The sequence below is a fragment of the Eptesicus fuscus genome, chromosome 6 (assembly GCF_027574615.1).
Source record: "Eptesicus fuscus isolate TK198812 chromosome 6, DD_ASM_mEF_20220401, whole genome shotgun sequence".
NCBI lineage: Eukaryota > Metazoa > Chordata > Mammalia > Chiroptera > Vespertilionidae > Eptesicus > Eptesicus fuscus.
In genome coordinates this window covers 56261084-56277177 of record NC_072478.1, presented here as the reverse complement: position 1 = coordinate 56277177, position 16094 = coordinate 56261084, and the positions used below count along the sequence as shown (strand labels likewise).

Below are 16094 nucleotides of genomic sequence, written 5' to 3'. Positions count from 1 at the left end.
CACACCGGCCAGGCAGCTCCTCTAATATCTTTTTTATTTCTTCCTCTAATATCTTTTTATATATAAAGAATAATTTCATACATGAAAAAAATTTCCATGATACATATTTATCCCTTGGAACGTGTTAGTGTCAAGACACAAATCTGAAACTAACTCATATAGCAGCACTAGAATTAGGATAACAGCAAATTATACTGGCAATCTCTGACATGGTATCAGGATATAGACAACCCTAGGGTTACAAGTATTTCATGGAAGTAATTATGACACAATTGACAATATTCCCAAATCAGAGTGGTTCTCATCAGACACCTGATGCTAAGCTTATTTGATAGTTTTTTAAAAGGCCCAGTATTAAAAGAATAAGCTTCCTCTGGAGTTAAAAACAAGGAATAATTTTGGCTTATTAAAGATAATATCTATTGATAAAACATAGGCTTGTTCTCAAACATGAAGTAAAATTATTACTCTAATGCATGATCATTATATGAAATAATCACCTGGTTAGTAAAAAATTATGTATATCCTAAAATTTTCAGTTCAACTAGTTTTCTTTTAGAATGAGGAAAAATTTAATAATTGGCTTCAAATTCTTTTTATTTTTTAAATTTTTAAATTGATTTTAGAGAGAGGAAGGGAAGAGAAAGAAAGAGAGAAAGGGAGGAAAAAAAACACACATTGATGTGAGAGAGAAATATCAATCAGCTGCCTCCTGCAGGCATCTTGACTGGGATCACACCTGCAACCTGGGTATGTGCCCTGACTGGGAATCAAACCTGCAACCTTTTGGTGTATGGGGCAATGCTCCAACACCAGCCAGGGCTCAAATTCATTTTTAATATAAAATATGTGAGTGTTATTATATGTTAAAGAAAATAAAGATAGTATGACCCAAATTTTATTTTTTAAAGCTAATATAAAATACTTTTCAAAGCATACAAAAATTGTGAAACAACTGAGGATTTTTCAATAAAGAATACCAGATACATTTACTGACCAGAGAAAACCAAGATATGTTTAATGACTTCTGGTTCCAGGTCACCTTATTGAACGATACATCATGAAATCAATAGTTGTACATCTAGGAAATTTACCAATGGAGCTCTCTTCCACTGGTGTATATATTTTAATTTGTCTCATGTGGGTGTCTCTTCCATTTTGGTGATTGGCTAGAACAGCAATCTGTATCATGAATGTGCGAGTTGGCTTCTTATGGTTATCAGTTAAGGGAACATGGATCCAGCCACTTGGTTCCACCAATTCAAGTTGCTGCCAGGAAAAGAAAAGTCAGATTAGGTTTGCACCCAATGAACATAACTTATTATAATGAATACATTCTAAAGTTGACTTATCTGTGGATAGTGTCAGGTGGGTACTAGACTTATCAAGGTGATCATGTAAGTTATACAAATGCCACTGTGTTGTATACCCAAAACTAATATAATATTGTATGTCAACCATAATTGAAAAATTACAAATTAAAAAAAAATAGAATAAAAAAATAAAGTTGGGTTAAAATTAACCTCTTGCTCATCGAGGGGGGATTACAGTATGATAAAACCATTACCAGTTACTGGACACATTTAACATGGTCTATTTCTACAGTTACTAAGCACATTACATGTAACATCTTAGTAGGTAGTCTTAGTGTTAGAATTAGACATGTATAAATGTATACATCCAATGGAAGATAAAAGCAGGAAAATAATCTAATACGCTTCTGACATATTTTATTTCAAGAAATATGCCTAATACATCCAAAATCATACAACAATCAGAATCTATATAAATTATAAGAATACTAAGAGAAAATCAGTTATTAACAAGCATCAAACAAAGCTTTCTTTCTTGGGAATAGTAAGTGATTTATCTAGTTTTGATGGTGATCTAAACCTAAAATCTAGATTTTTAATGTCCTTTAATAAGAAATGACCGATTAATGTTTTTTAATTTAAATTTTCTTTTAAACAAGAGTCCAAACTGTCCTTACTTCACAAGGAAAGGAAAACCATAAGTCAAGAGGTAAACCAACGTTTCTAAGTTTTCTTAAAGTAGTTTTTAAAACATATTGATTTTTTAATTGCTTAATTAAAGGGTACAAATGAACTATATATGCATCACAAAAAAATATAGGTTTATCTTATCAAGACAGTCCAAATGGCAATGAGTGTCAAAAACTCTAACTCGGGGTTCCGTGAGTTACTCTAGAAAAACAATTCAATAGATGCCATATCTTCCTTTTTCTTTCTTTTCTTCTTTCTCTTCTCTTTCCTTCTTTATTCTTTCTTTGCATTTTTTTTTAAAGAAAGAGGGTGGGTAGAGATGGGGCAAGAGAACTGTAATGGTGTTTAACACTAAATGACTTCCCCCTTTTTACTAGTAACTACAAAATATAAGAATAATTGAATTTCTACCCCCATGGCATTTTGGTCAGTGACATTTTATAAACTTCCACTAGAACTAACTCAAAATGAGTGCATCAGAAACCAGATATATCTGTTTTCTATCACTAACCTTTTAATCATTCAGGCCACAAATAGTTATTGAGCACTTAAAATGTTCAAAATATTGTTCTAAGTACAGTTAAGCATACAAAGCATGAACCCAAAGCGTATTCCAAACCTTAAAAAAAAAAAAAAAAAGCTTAGAAGCAGACAAACATCCTCTATGGCTTCATTCAGTTTCTTCATGCATAAAGTTAAGGGATCGGACAAGTTATCATCCAATATCCCTTCCAGCTCTGACATTCAATGAGTCTGATTAAAAGAAGAAAGATGTAGTAGGCAGATGCCCACATCATCCCCCCAAACCTGTGAATATATTAACATAGCAAAAGGGACTCTGCAGGTGCAATTAAGGTAAAGATCTTGGGATGGAAAGATTATCCTGGACTACCTGGGTAAGCCCAAAGTAATCAAAAGGGTCTTTAAGAAGGCAAGAGAGACAGAGATGTGATGAAGAAGTAAAGGCAGGAGTGATACAACCACAAGCCAAGGAATGTGGGCAGCCTCCAGAAGCTGGAAAAGGCAAGAAACAATTCTCCCAAAAAATCTCCAGAAAAGAATGTACCTTGCTGACACCATGATTTTAAGCCACTAGACCCGTGGTCGGCAAACTGCGGCTCGCGAGCCACATGCGGCTGTTTGGCCTCTTGAGTGTGGCTCTTCCACAAAATACCACGGCCTGGGCGAGTCTATTTTGAAGAAGTGGCATTAGAAGAAGTTTAAGCTTAAAAAATTTGGCTCTCAAAAGAAATTTCAATCGTTGTACTGTTGATATTTGGCTCTGTTGACTAATGAGTTTGCCGACCACTGCACTAGACCCATTTTGGACTTCTCACTTCCAGATTGTACGATAATAAATTTGTGTTGTTTTAAGCCACTAAGTGTGTGGTAACTGGTTATAGCAGAAATAGGAAACTAATAGATATACATGGGAGTTTAGAGGAGGGAGAAAGCACTTCTGGTTAAAATAATCTATTCTCCAAGTAAATGTACAATAATAAATCTCAATAATGAACAAAAAGTGAAACCAAGATTCTAAATTCAGCTCCTTACTAATGTAATGTTTTTGACAAATTTAACCATTATTTCTGACAGATACAATGTTATTTTTAGAGTATTTAAAACACTTTAGTGTACAAAAAGCTGTATTAAGATTTTATAACATATATAACTTTTGGCATGATATATTCAGAATTATGAAAGTAGTAAATTATTCAATAAATGCAATTAATAAACTATTTCTTCCAAACATATAATAAAGTTTATTGACCTCAATCATTAAAAGTACTATACATTACAAAGTATATATAGCTGTTAATGCCTCTCAGATGGCTTCACCATCAACTATATTGCCTGGAATTCATAAACACCAATTCATGTGTCTACTTCACTTCTATTGTGCCCAGTTTGAATTCTCAGAGTCATCTCTATAAAGTTATTATTTTTTTTATTCTTTTTTATTAAAGTTTACTATTCTGATACTGCCATATTTAAACTTATTTCATAGATTTAAAAAAAACTCACATACCTATAAATTTAAATTTTTGAAAATGATTAAAAGATTAAGATAGTTTATGCAAAAAAAATACTTTTTTAAATATTTTCAACAGAAAATTAACAAAAGGCAAAATTTTGCCACAATAACTTCCTTTTCCCCCCTTCCATTTCTGGTTGAATGTCAATAAATGAAAATCTCATCACCACTAAGATATACTTCTTTATTCCTCTTGTTCTTTCTGCCATCTCCCCCTTTTGGCTCCTTTCTCCATATAGTCACTCATTTGAAAAGTTGGTGTTATTTTTTAATTTTTCACCTGTTAGTTGTCTGTATCCTATTCCAATATGAATTTTTCCCCACCGCTGAAACCCATCTTGTCAAAGTCACCTGTGACCCCTTACTTTGCCATATCAATTCTTTAAAAGAGCTTAATACTATATTCTGGATTTTCCTCATCTAATAATGTGCCTGACCAATATCTATTTGTATTTAAAAATTTTAAGACTTTTAAAGCTTTATGTAATATTGTAGTTTAAACATAGTTTTGTGTACAAAAATATATAACATGGTTTACTAAAGAGAATTTTGTAAATGACGGAAAATAACTGGTAGTTCAGTAAAGACATAAATTTAAAGATTGATGAAGTTAAGACTTATTAATGCTAAGGCAATACGATACTTGAAACTGTCCTATATAATTGTATCCAGACCCATGACTTCAGGTACCTCAAGTGGATATATGCTGGTGATTTAAAATTTTATATCTCCTTTTTAAGAGGCAACTTTTTTTTTTTTAATCCTCACCCGAGGATATTTTTTCCATTCATTTTTAGAGAGAGTGGAAGGGAGGGAGGGAGGAGGAGAGATAGAGAGAGAGAAACATCGGTGTGAGAGAGACACATTGATTGCTTGCCTCCTGAATCTGCCCCAACCTGGGCAAGGGATCGAACCTCCAACCCAGGGTCTGTGCCCTTGACTGGGAATCAAACCCGTGACCATTAAGTTTCCAGGCAGATGCTCTAACCCAGTGGTCAGCAAACCGCGGCTCGAAAGCCACATGCGGCTCTTTGGCCCCTTGAGTGTTCTAACGCCACTTCTTCAAAATAGACTTGCCCAGGCCGAAAACCGACTTCTGCGCATGGGCCACAAAGTTTCAATCTCACTGTACATGTGCACCCGCATGTGGTATTTTGTGGAAGAGCCACACTCAAGGGGCCAAAGAGCCGCATGTGGCTCGCGAGCCGCGGTTTGCTGACCACTGCTCTAACCACTCAGTAAAACTGGCCAGGAAAAGAGGCAACTTCTGAAGGTACCAGCAAGGGAACAGCACAGCCCTGGAGTTAATGCTCATCCCTGTTTGCCTCTCCAGTCTTATCTTCAGTGGTCTTTCATCTAATTTTAGTTATATAGTCTGCAATAATGCAAAAAATAAATTTATACTATGAAGGAAACTGATTCTGAAAATATTCCAAAGATTAGAGATGACAAAGAGATATTAACTGTATTTCATTAAAAATGGGTCATCTGCTATGTATGTCTGCAAAAAAAAAAAAATTAATTAACTGAAATTAAATGAATTGCTTGAAAAAAATAAGAAAACAAGAGATAGAAAATAAGAAATTTGGTAACTCGATAAAGGAGGTACCACAGCTAATAAATGTGAAGTCAGAAGAAAGAACAAAGAAAAATATGAAAGAACATAACAGCACCTCCCAGAACTGAAAGACAAGTGTTTCCTCACTGATGGGATCCACTGAGCACCCAGCACAATGAAGGAAACATTACACACACACACACACACACACACACACACACACACACACACACACAGGCAGTTACGGCATAGCATCATGAAATTTCTAAACATCAAGGATAAAGAGATTATAAATGCTTCTACAAAGAACAATAGGTCACATGCAAAGCATCAAAAATCAAGTGCTCCTTAACATTTACACTGAAAACTATGAGGCAATGGAGAATGTGCTTAAAATTGATGAAAATTTTCTTCCAAACTAGAATTCCATACCCAGCCAAATCATCCCTCGAGGGTGAGATTAAAATTAAGTTTTCAGTCATGCAAGGCTTCAACAATTTTACCTCCCATGTGGAGTATGCATTCCACCAAAATAGGAAGTAAATCAAAAAAGATGAAGACCTGGGATCTAGAAAACAAGAGATCAACCAAAGAGAAGGTGAAAGAAACTCCTAGGATGATGTTGAAGGGGGATCTTAAGAAGACAGCTGTTAGTTAGTCCAGGTCCTCTGAGAAACAGACACCAAGACATGAATAGATGTACCAGATATTTATAAGGGCAAATGTCTTTGACAGAAAAGGGGAGGGAGCCAGGGAAGGCTGAAAGAGCTGTCAGACAGTGATGCAGGGCTGAGCCCAGGGGAAGGAGACAGGGAAGGAAGGAAGGCTGGGTGGATCATGTTAGACTGCAGTGCAGTTCCAGGGAAAGTTGGGCAAGGCTCTCAGGGACTGCTGGAGCCCAGGCTGCCTGTCAGGATTCCAGAGTGCCCAGGAGTGAGCCTGGTTTATTACCCTGCTGTACTCCCTCAATGGCTGGTGGAAGGCCTGGTCTTGGCACTAACTGTGGTGATGGATTTCAGAGAGTACCTGGGGGCATCAGTCAGTAACTCCTACGGATCATACTTCTAAGAGGAACATTCTCATGGCCATCTATGGTAGCTTTGTAATGTGTTACCTTGGCCTAACCTAAACTACATTTCCCAGGATTCCCTTTCTCACATGTTTCTGGTGAGATGGGACACGAAATATTTTCATACATGATTAGGAGCGCACAAGTGAAGTAGCAGCCATTTTGTTTTTCACACTCAAGTTGAGGTTAGGAGCTCTTGTCGATCACACATGTTGCCACTATCTGCTGGCTCACTTCACTGTCATGGGACAACAGCTGGGCCCACGGACTTCAACCTCCAGCATCATGACATGAAAACAGCTTTAAGCAATTCCTACTTGTGTAAGGCAAAATCCCTGTAACAAATCCTTTATTACATACTGCCACCCACCCTCCCCCTACACACATATATACAGACACACATATATGCTGTACACACACACACACACACACACACACACACACACACACACACCCTAGTGCTCTGCTTCTCAGATTGAATTTACACTGACACAGTAGCTGAGCTGGAGGTCCAGAAAGAATGTTTCCCAGAAAAAAAAGTTTCCAAGCCCTGGCTGGTATGGCTCAGTTGGTTGAGCACTGTCCAATGCACCAAAAGGTTGCTGGTTCAATTCCCAGTCAGGGCATATACCCAGGTTTCAGGTTCAGTCCCAGGTCAGAGTGCATACTGGAAGCAACCAATCAATGATTCTCACTTTCTCTCTCTCTCTCTCTTCCCCTCCCTCCCTCCTACTCTTCTTCCCTCTCTCCTTCTCTTCCTCCCTCTAAAAAAATCAATAAAAATATATCCTATCTAATAAAGAGGGAATATGCTAATTGATCCTCACGCCATCACAAAGATGGCAGCGCCCACAGCCAATAAGGGAATATGCTAATTGACTGCCACACCCTCAAAGATGGCAGCACCCACAGCCACAAGATGGTGGCGCCCAGTCCCCTCAGCCCCCCTGGGGTGGCAGGTGTGTGGCAAGGCCAAGCCCGCCCCCAGGCGGGTCTGGCCGCTCCGCGCGCCTGCCTCTGGAGTCCTCCAGTCCCCTCAGCCCCGCAGCCGCCCAGGGCCCGCCCGAGGCACAGGCAAGCCTCGGATGGCGGCTGCCCAGCCGCCCAGGGCCACCCGAGGCTCAGGTAACCAGGGCTGGCCAAGGCTTGCGCTGTTGGCAGTGGCAGCAGCAGAGGTGTGATGGGGCGTCGCCTTCCCCTGATCGCTGGGTCACCTCCCGCCCCTGAGGGCTCCCGGACTGTGAGAGGGGGCAGGCCAGGCTGAGGGACCACCCCCCTCCCCACTCCAGTTTTAAAATAAAGGAAATAAATGGGCCTCTAGTTTTAAAATAAAGGAAATAAATGTGGATCCAAGAGAGTATATGTGACTGCTTCAAGGGGTATTTTATAGATCTGTCAGAGAATTTAGATAACTGATAACATTTTTTTAAATTAAGCAGGGAAATGAGGCAACCACTAATTCCAGAAAAATATCAGGTCTAAAAAGGAAATTTAAGCATAGAACATGACATGAATCAGCTATAAACAATATGTGGTCATAATAATGAAAATGTGCATAATAATTTCAGCAAATACCACAAAAAACTATACTAGTAAGACGAAGAGAAGGAAAGTATCTACACTAATAAAAGAGAAAGATGCAAATTGACCATACCTCTGCTACACCCACCAGCCATGCCCACCAGCCAATCAGGAGCAAGTATGCAAATTAACCCAACTAAGATGGAGGCGGCCACGGAGCTGGAGCAAGCAGGAGGCTTGGGTTGCCCCCGGCAATGGAGGAAGCCAAGCTTCCCACCTGCCCTGGCCAGCCCTGGCCTCCACTCAAGGCTACAAAGTTTCAATTATAGAAGATAAATAAATCCCAGATACCTGCTTTCAGCCGGCCCTGGCGCTGAAAAAAAAACAGAAAAACAGGAAGGGCTGAGAGCTTGGGTCACCGGGGGGTGATCAGGCCAGGATGGGATGGCAGTTGTGGGTGATCAGGCTGGTGGGGAGCGGGGCTGTTGGGGGTAAGCAGACCAGCAGGGGGGCCAGTTGGGGGCGAGCAGGCCATCAGTGGGTGTCAGCTGGAGGTGATCAGGACAGCGGGGTGGGGGGGGAGGGAGCAGTTTGGAGTGAGCAGGCCAGCAGGGGGGCAGTTGGGGGCAAATAGGCCAGTGGGGAGGGGAAGTGGGGGCGAGCAGGCCAGCGGGGGGTGGGGAGCATTTGGGGGTGAGCAGGCCGGTGGCGGGGGGCAGTTGGGGGCGAGCAGGCCGGCAGGCAGAGTGGTTAGGGGCAATCAGGCAGGCAGGCAGGCAGGTGAGCGGTTAGGAGCCAGCAGTCCCAGATTTTGAGAGGTATGTCCAACTGCCAGTTTAGGCCCGATCCCTGTAAACCAGCAGTAGGACATCCTTCGATGGGTCCCAGATTGGAGAGGGTGCAGGCTGGGCTGAGGGACACCCCCCCCCCTCCCCTGTGCACGAATTTCTATACTAGTAAGATGAAGAGAAGGAAAGTATATTAGGGAATAAATGAGATTATAGAGCTAAGTCCTAATGTTTCACAGTAAGATATCATTAGATCATGTCTTTAAATATAGATATGTAAATACACCTTATTTAGAATTCTACATTTCTATTACAGATATCTATGTACATATGTATTTAGAAATTAAAGCAAAGAAGGCTAAAATAACTAAGAGGATTGTTCCCAAAAAGCAGGATGGGGATGTTAGACAGGGAAAGAAGTGCTATTGTTATAAATGCTATTGCAGTCCTTTTGGACTTTTAACCTATGTGCATGTTTTATTGTATAAAAGTATATGTAAACCTTAAAAATTAAACTTAAAAAGGTTTAATTTATAAAAATATTTTTTAAAACTAAGGAAATTCCCACAAAAAGTTAGCACGGTGGTTACTTCTATGGGATATGAAAAGGATTGTGACAGGGAAGGGAAGAGGGTATACTCCCAGCTTCTGGGATGCGCATAAAGTTCTATTTCTTACATTAAAAAGTTATATACACATATAAACTGTGTATGTGTGTTTTATGGACTTTAGGGAGGAGGGAGTGCTAACACACACAAAAAAAAACAATTGCAGAATCTCCAGCACACAGTTGCAGAACTTCTCATGCTATAAATGAGGTGTAGCTTTTCCCAAGTCCCTGATATTCCAGGTAAATTATGATTTGCTATTAAATGGGCTCTAAAATAAATAAATGTACATTTCCCTTACATTTGACATTAATTTATGTTTTATCCCAGAATAAAAATGAAACAGAATTTTTGTACTTATAGTTGCTATGAGAAAACTTTATGCAAACATATACAAACTAGGGGCCCGGTGCACAAAATTCGTGCACTGGGGGTCGGAGGTCCCTCTCACATACTGGGAGCCCTCAGGGGATGTCCTACTGATGGCTTAGGCCCGCGCCCCATGGGGAGTGGGCCTAAGCCGCAGTCTGGCCTCCCTTTGTGGGAGGCAACCGGGCTGATCAGGGGAAGGAACCAGCCCCATCACCCCGCTGCTGCAGCCACTGCTAGTCACTGCAGCCACCAAGGTGTTTTTATCAACACAGACTCCAGTCCCTTCACCAAGAAAAAATGACAACTTTCTTTAGGCATTTTCAAGATGTGTCTTTCATAGGATATGCATTTCTTTCTTTATTTTTTATCCTCACTGAGGATATATTTCCATTGACTTTTAGAGAATGTGGAAGAGAAAGGGAAAGACAGAAAGAAACATCAAAGTGAGAGGAACACTTTCATTGGTTGCCTCCTGCATGAGCCCTGATCTGGGCCCCGGCCTGGGAGGAGCCTGCAACCTAGGTACATGCCCTTGATCAGAATCGAACCCAGACCCTGCTGTCTGCAGGCCCAGGCATTATCCACTGAGTCAAACCGGCTAGGGCAGAATATGACATTTCTTAGCCCTCCAGCAGTAGACCTTCATTTTTTTCTCCAGAAGTGAGGTGGAAAAACCCTAGATCACCTTTTTGGATTCTTATTACCCAAGTTACTAAGAATATTACCAGTGGCATACAGGAAGCTTAGCCAGTGTGCAGTCAGAAAAGGTATTTCCTCTATAGTTCACACCAATCAAGGGCTGGGCCCTGCCCAGGCCTAAAGCCTCTGGCCGAAGCTTTAGGCCTGGGCAGGCCCCTCCAGCTCCCTCTGATCACCGGCTCAACCCTGCCCAGGCCTGCCCAGACCGAAAGCCTCTGGGGCAGGAGTGGAAACCCAGCTCCCTGCGATCAATTGCAGGGGGTCCCCTCCTGCCCAGGCCTAAAGCAGACCCCCAGCTCCCTGCCCAGGCGATCGATCACAGGGGGTCAGCTGGTGCACCAGGCCGAAGCAACCCCCAGCTCCCTGCGATCGATTACAGGGGGTCTGCTCCAGCAGCAGGCCGCAGCGGACACCCAGCTCCCTGCTATCGATTGCAGGGGGTCTGCTCCAACACCAGGCCAGAAGGCTCTGGCGGAGGCTTTCGGCCTGGTGCCTGAGCGGACCCCAGCTCCCTGCGATCCATTGCAGGGGGTCCGCTCAGGGCGCCTATGTATGCAAATTAACCACCATCTTGGTTGGGTTTATTTACATACTCGCTCTGATTGGCTGGTGGGCATGGCTTGGCTGATTAGCATTGGTGGTGGGCGTGGCTTGTGTAGTGGAGTGATGGTTAAATTCCATATTACTCTTTTATTAGAGAGGATTTAGCCCAGCCAGTGTGGCATAGTGGTTGAGCATCGATCCATGAACCAAGAGGTCACTGGTTCAATTCCCAGTCAAGGCACATGCCTGGGTTGCGGACTCAATCCCTGGTAGGGGACATGTGGGAGGAAGCCAATCGATGATGTTTCTTTCTCACCAATGTTTCTATCTCCCTATCCCTCTCCCTTCCTCTCTCTAAAAATCAATAAAAACATTAAATATATATATATATATATATATATATACATATACACACACACACACACACACACACACACACACACACACATATATATATATATATATATATACACACAAATTTAGACTTTTCACATGCATGAGTAATTCTTAAGGTAGAGCAAATTAAAAAGTATAGTCATTCCATCACCATAAATCTTAATAGTAAATAAATTCTCAAAATAAGGAGAGGTTAAAGATAGCCTTTATGTACACAAGTCAGTAATATATCTAAGGCTGTTTGATGGCCTACCACTAGATTATAAACCACTGAAAAATAGATGGGAGAATGAGGAATTTAAGATCCCAAAAAATCACTATAAAATACTTTTTATATAAATCATTTGACCACTAAGTAAATAATTGCTTATTTTAAAAGTCCAGTAGAAGTAGAAGGATACATGGAGACCCAATTACTTTTTTTTTTAAGTTCAGTAGAAAAATAAAGCCTTTAAAAAATATTTTCAAAATCAAGCTGCCTTCAAAAGAACTGCTAAAAAACTAAGGCAAGACTTATGAGGAGCAAGTGACAAAATCAACAGATACATTTAATTAAGAGACATATAAAGATTCTTACTGCAAGGACATCACAGTTCCATGGAGGTAATGAATACAAAGCAGAATTCTAACTGCAATATAATCCTAAATACATTTTAAGTAGACGTGGAGCTCTGAAGGGGACTGGAAAGAAAGGTAATGGGAAGTATTTAGGAGTGGATGAGAGAGACATCCATTACTTAAGACAGAATCCACCAAGTTTTCTGGCTTTATGACTTTTCCTTTTCTATGAAATAATCATAGTTGAGTTTTACTCCACATGTACTGATTTTACTCCAGCCTTGCAATAGCTCTATGAAATATACTATTTTCATCTTCATTTTATACACAAGAAACCTGAGGCACAGAGAAGCTAACTTTCCAAGCTTCACAGTTAGGTTGCAGAGCAGAAACTCACATAAGATGACTCCAAAGCCCATGCTCTTGAATCTTTATCAACTCAAAGATATAAATGTATAACCAATAGTTATATGTAGCTAAAACTCCCCAATTTCATGAGATTACAAAGAAAAGCATACTGGTGGATACTTATACATTACCAGTTTTCAAGGCCTTGCGCCTTTCAGCTACCATTTACTAAGCTGTTACCATATGCCAGACATTTGATATGTATTTGGGGTTTTTTTGTTTTTGTTTTTTAAAATATGTTTTTATTGATTTTAAAGAGAGAGGAAGGGATAAGGAAAGAGAGAGAGAAACATCAATGAGAGATAGAAACATTGATCAGCTTCCTCCTGCACACCTCCTACTGGGGATCAAGCCTGCAACCTGGGCATGTGCCCTGACCAGGAATCGAACCTGCAACCTCTAAGTACATGGGATGATTCTCAACCAACTGAGCCACACTGTCCAGGGCAACATACATTTGTTTTAATCATCCCAACACCATATCCCTAATTCGTAGCTGAGGAACCTTAAATTCAGAGAGGTTATATAATATGTTGAGGGTTACCTAGCCAGTGCAGGATTAAGTCAGGATTTGAAAATAATTTCCAACCAAAACTCTGAACATCAAAGTAATAAAGTAGTCTTCAAGTATGTCTGCCTGAAATAAAAATAAAACAAGAATATATTCTGATATTAGAAACAGTGAATAAATATCAGAAATTCAAAAAGCTATAATCCTGTACATGCTTTAAAGACAGGTGGTACTCTGAAGGGGATTGGGAAGAAAAGAGGTGAAAATCTCAAGATCCTCATTGTTTCCTATTAGTTATGGGGCCTAGACGTAAAGCATGACAATGGGAACACACAAGTGCTTGTTACAAGTCCAGACAGAGGTGAAAACCCAATACACACCTCTAGTTATATTAAAAATTAAAAGCGAACATCTCTGGTAGTCTCAAAAACAAGTTTTCAAAACAGCTGAACTAACTACCACCCCCCAGCAAACACACACATTCTGCTTGCGAGATCTGTGATTGCCATCGGTCCCATAACTCATATCTATAATAAATTTTGTTTGTAAAAGTACAAAAAGCCACCTCATAATTTACTTTCAGTGTTTCTACAAATCTAAAACATCTGTCTAGAATAGTTAAGGTGGAATTATACAAAATGAATATTTTGGAGTAAGAAGTAGTGAAATGTATTTAATATGAATTTTTAAAGTACTAAACTAACTCCACTACTTATTACATAGACGTTATGAAGTTTGACTTCATCTTGATGTAAATTACTATCATTTTGAGAAAAATGTTAACCTGTTTCCTCAAACTGCAATCCATGACAACTGAGTAGAAAAGTAAAGACATTCCTGTTCTATTCACAAGCACCAGTGGACAGCCCAGTGGGGAAACGGCAGTGTGCCAAGTTCCCTGTGAGCAATTAGGCTTCCTGACAATCAGGAGACGCGGGCGTCTTAGGCCCTTATAAAACTATCAAGTTAAGGAACTGATGCCTTTCCTTCCTTTTCCTGGAGGCACAGGCCAGATATAACTTGTTTAGATGACAATCTTTTCCATCTACAGGACTAAAAGAAAGGTTAAGACTAATAAAAAGCAAACTGAGGAGAATCATGTGAGAGATTAGCAAGTATCACTGCCTACTGGACCTATTGACTAAATGTAATAACTGGTCTCACATAGATAGTAATCTCATTCAAATAATCAGAAAAAACAATGATTAAAAGATTGATATAATGATTATAAAATGTAAAAGTACTTTTAATTGATTAAGAAACTCAGAGTAAAATTCAGAAGCAAACAAACCTGAAATTATCTCTCAATGAAAAATAGTTCAAATGGGTAAAAACCTATTTTCAGCAAAAATGTGTATAACTTCTATGTGGAAAGTTTCTAAGAAAAAAAACAAATGATGTTGAATGATTCAAATAAACCTTAAAGAAGACTGGGCATCAACTTCCATTTCTCAATTTTAAACCTGAAGTTCTCTATTATCTGGTAAATGCTTTCTCTTCTTGGTGTTTTACAAGTTTGAGTGAAAGGTTCAGACTGCCAACACACTGGACTACATTTTGCAAGTTTGCTGTGTGTCTAATATGATATCCAGCAGCATAATAAGAAAAAAAATGAATAAAGTAAATAAGGTTAAAAATTTATGTAAGGATCTATAATATACTTTCTAATACATTCCTTGATTAACTAGGTAGGGTCAACTGAAAAAATTTACTAACGCAATATTAAGAAGCCACCATATTTAAGTATCTGAATTTCAAGTGAAAAACAGGACAATTTTATGACATGTTTATATTCACCTAGCCAAGATACACTTTACTTCATAAATAAAGTATGTAAATTAATCCTCCTTCATACATATATATATTCCAAAAATCTCATTATTACCTCAATACTTTGTAATTTCATTTAAAGTTTTTCATTATTTTATAGTCCATAAACATATAAGCCTTTTCTCTACTTCTTAATGTGCCAGTGACAATCATGTAATATACATCTATGACAACTGAGACTATAAACAGAAATCCTTACAAATTTAAAATATAAGGACCAACAAATGTTTCACTACACTCAGAAAACACAGAGTCTTTATTCCAAAAGGAACTTTCAGTAAAAAAAATGATGTGTGAACAGCAGACACTGATGTTCACACAAGCACACTGTAGACAACCCAGCAGGCGGTTTTCTGTTTTTTTTGGATTATGCTCTGGAGGTGCTGGCACAATGGAATTTCAATACCACAATTGCTTATTTCTCTGTGTATCTTTAAAATAACAGGTAAAGAAAAAAAAATCAACTACAAAAATAACAAAACAAAATGTTTTTAATTCTTTTCAAAGGATGTAATTTATAACCATTACACAAATAGAGAAGAAGCACAAAAGGGGGGGGGGGGGAGAAATAAAGTAATGTTCCAAAGGTTCAGTTTACAAGGACCTCACACTAAGGTTTTTTTTTTTCTCTGCAACCCTTACTAGAAACAGTATTATTTGCTAAAAATGCACTAGCTGCCAAGAGCCATGGTCCATCTAAAGCAAAATGCTTAAGATGGAAACAGAGTGTTAGTACAGAAAAAAGGGCACGATTCAGTGTACAGATTTCTGTGAAACCTACTTTAAAAAGAATAAAGTCTTGATTTGGATATCTTTTTGACTGAAAAATAATTGCAAAAATCTATAATATATGTAGCACTGTACTGAAACAATAAGTTGTAATCCAATTTCAAACTTTCTAATTAAACTTTTTTTTTTTTTTTTTGGTAAGTCATTGGGAATTCAACACTAGTCTTGGTTCACATGATAGAACAATGGGAAAATTTTCCGAGTGGTTGAACACTAACCCTGACAAGTGTGGAGAGCCAACTACAATACATTATATGGTAGCATAACCTGCCACCCACGTTGCTGAGAGAACAGCTTTCAAACACATGCACTGAGCTGTAAAACCACAAAATCCCTTATTACACATTGTCTTTCTTACTCTAGGTGAAATATACCATCAATCCTTTCCGTTATAAATCTTTTTTTA

The 16094-nt window shown here is 39.1% G+C and overlaps 1 protein-coding gene across 3 annotated transcripts in view; it reads right to left on the bottom strand.

Moving 5' to 3' along the window:
* Window positions 1-997: 997 nt before the first annotated feature.
* ANAPC10 (anaphase promoting complex subunit 10) overlaps window positions 998-16094 on the bottom strand; it is a 59949-nt gene continuing 44852 nt past the window's right edge. For all 3 annotated transcript variants that reach the window (XM_054717707.1, XM_054717708.1, XM_054717706.1), the window contains exon 5: window positions 998-1269. In XM_054717707.1, coding sequence (XP_054573682.1) covers window positions 1039-1269 — 231 coding nt within the window. In that variant the 3' untranslated portion in view covers window positions 998-1038. The remainder of the gene's footprint in view (window positions 1270-16094) is intronic.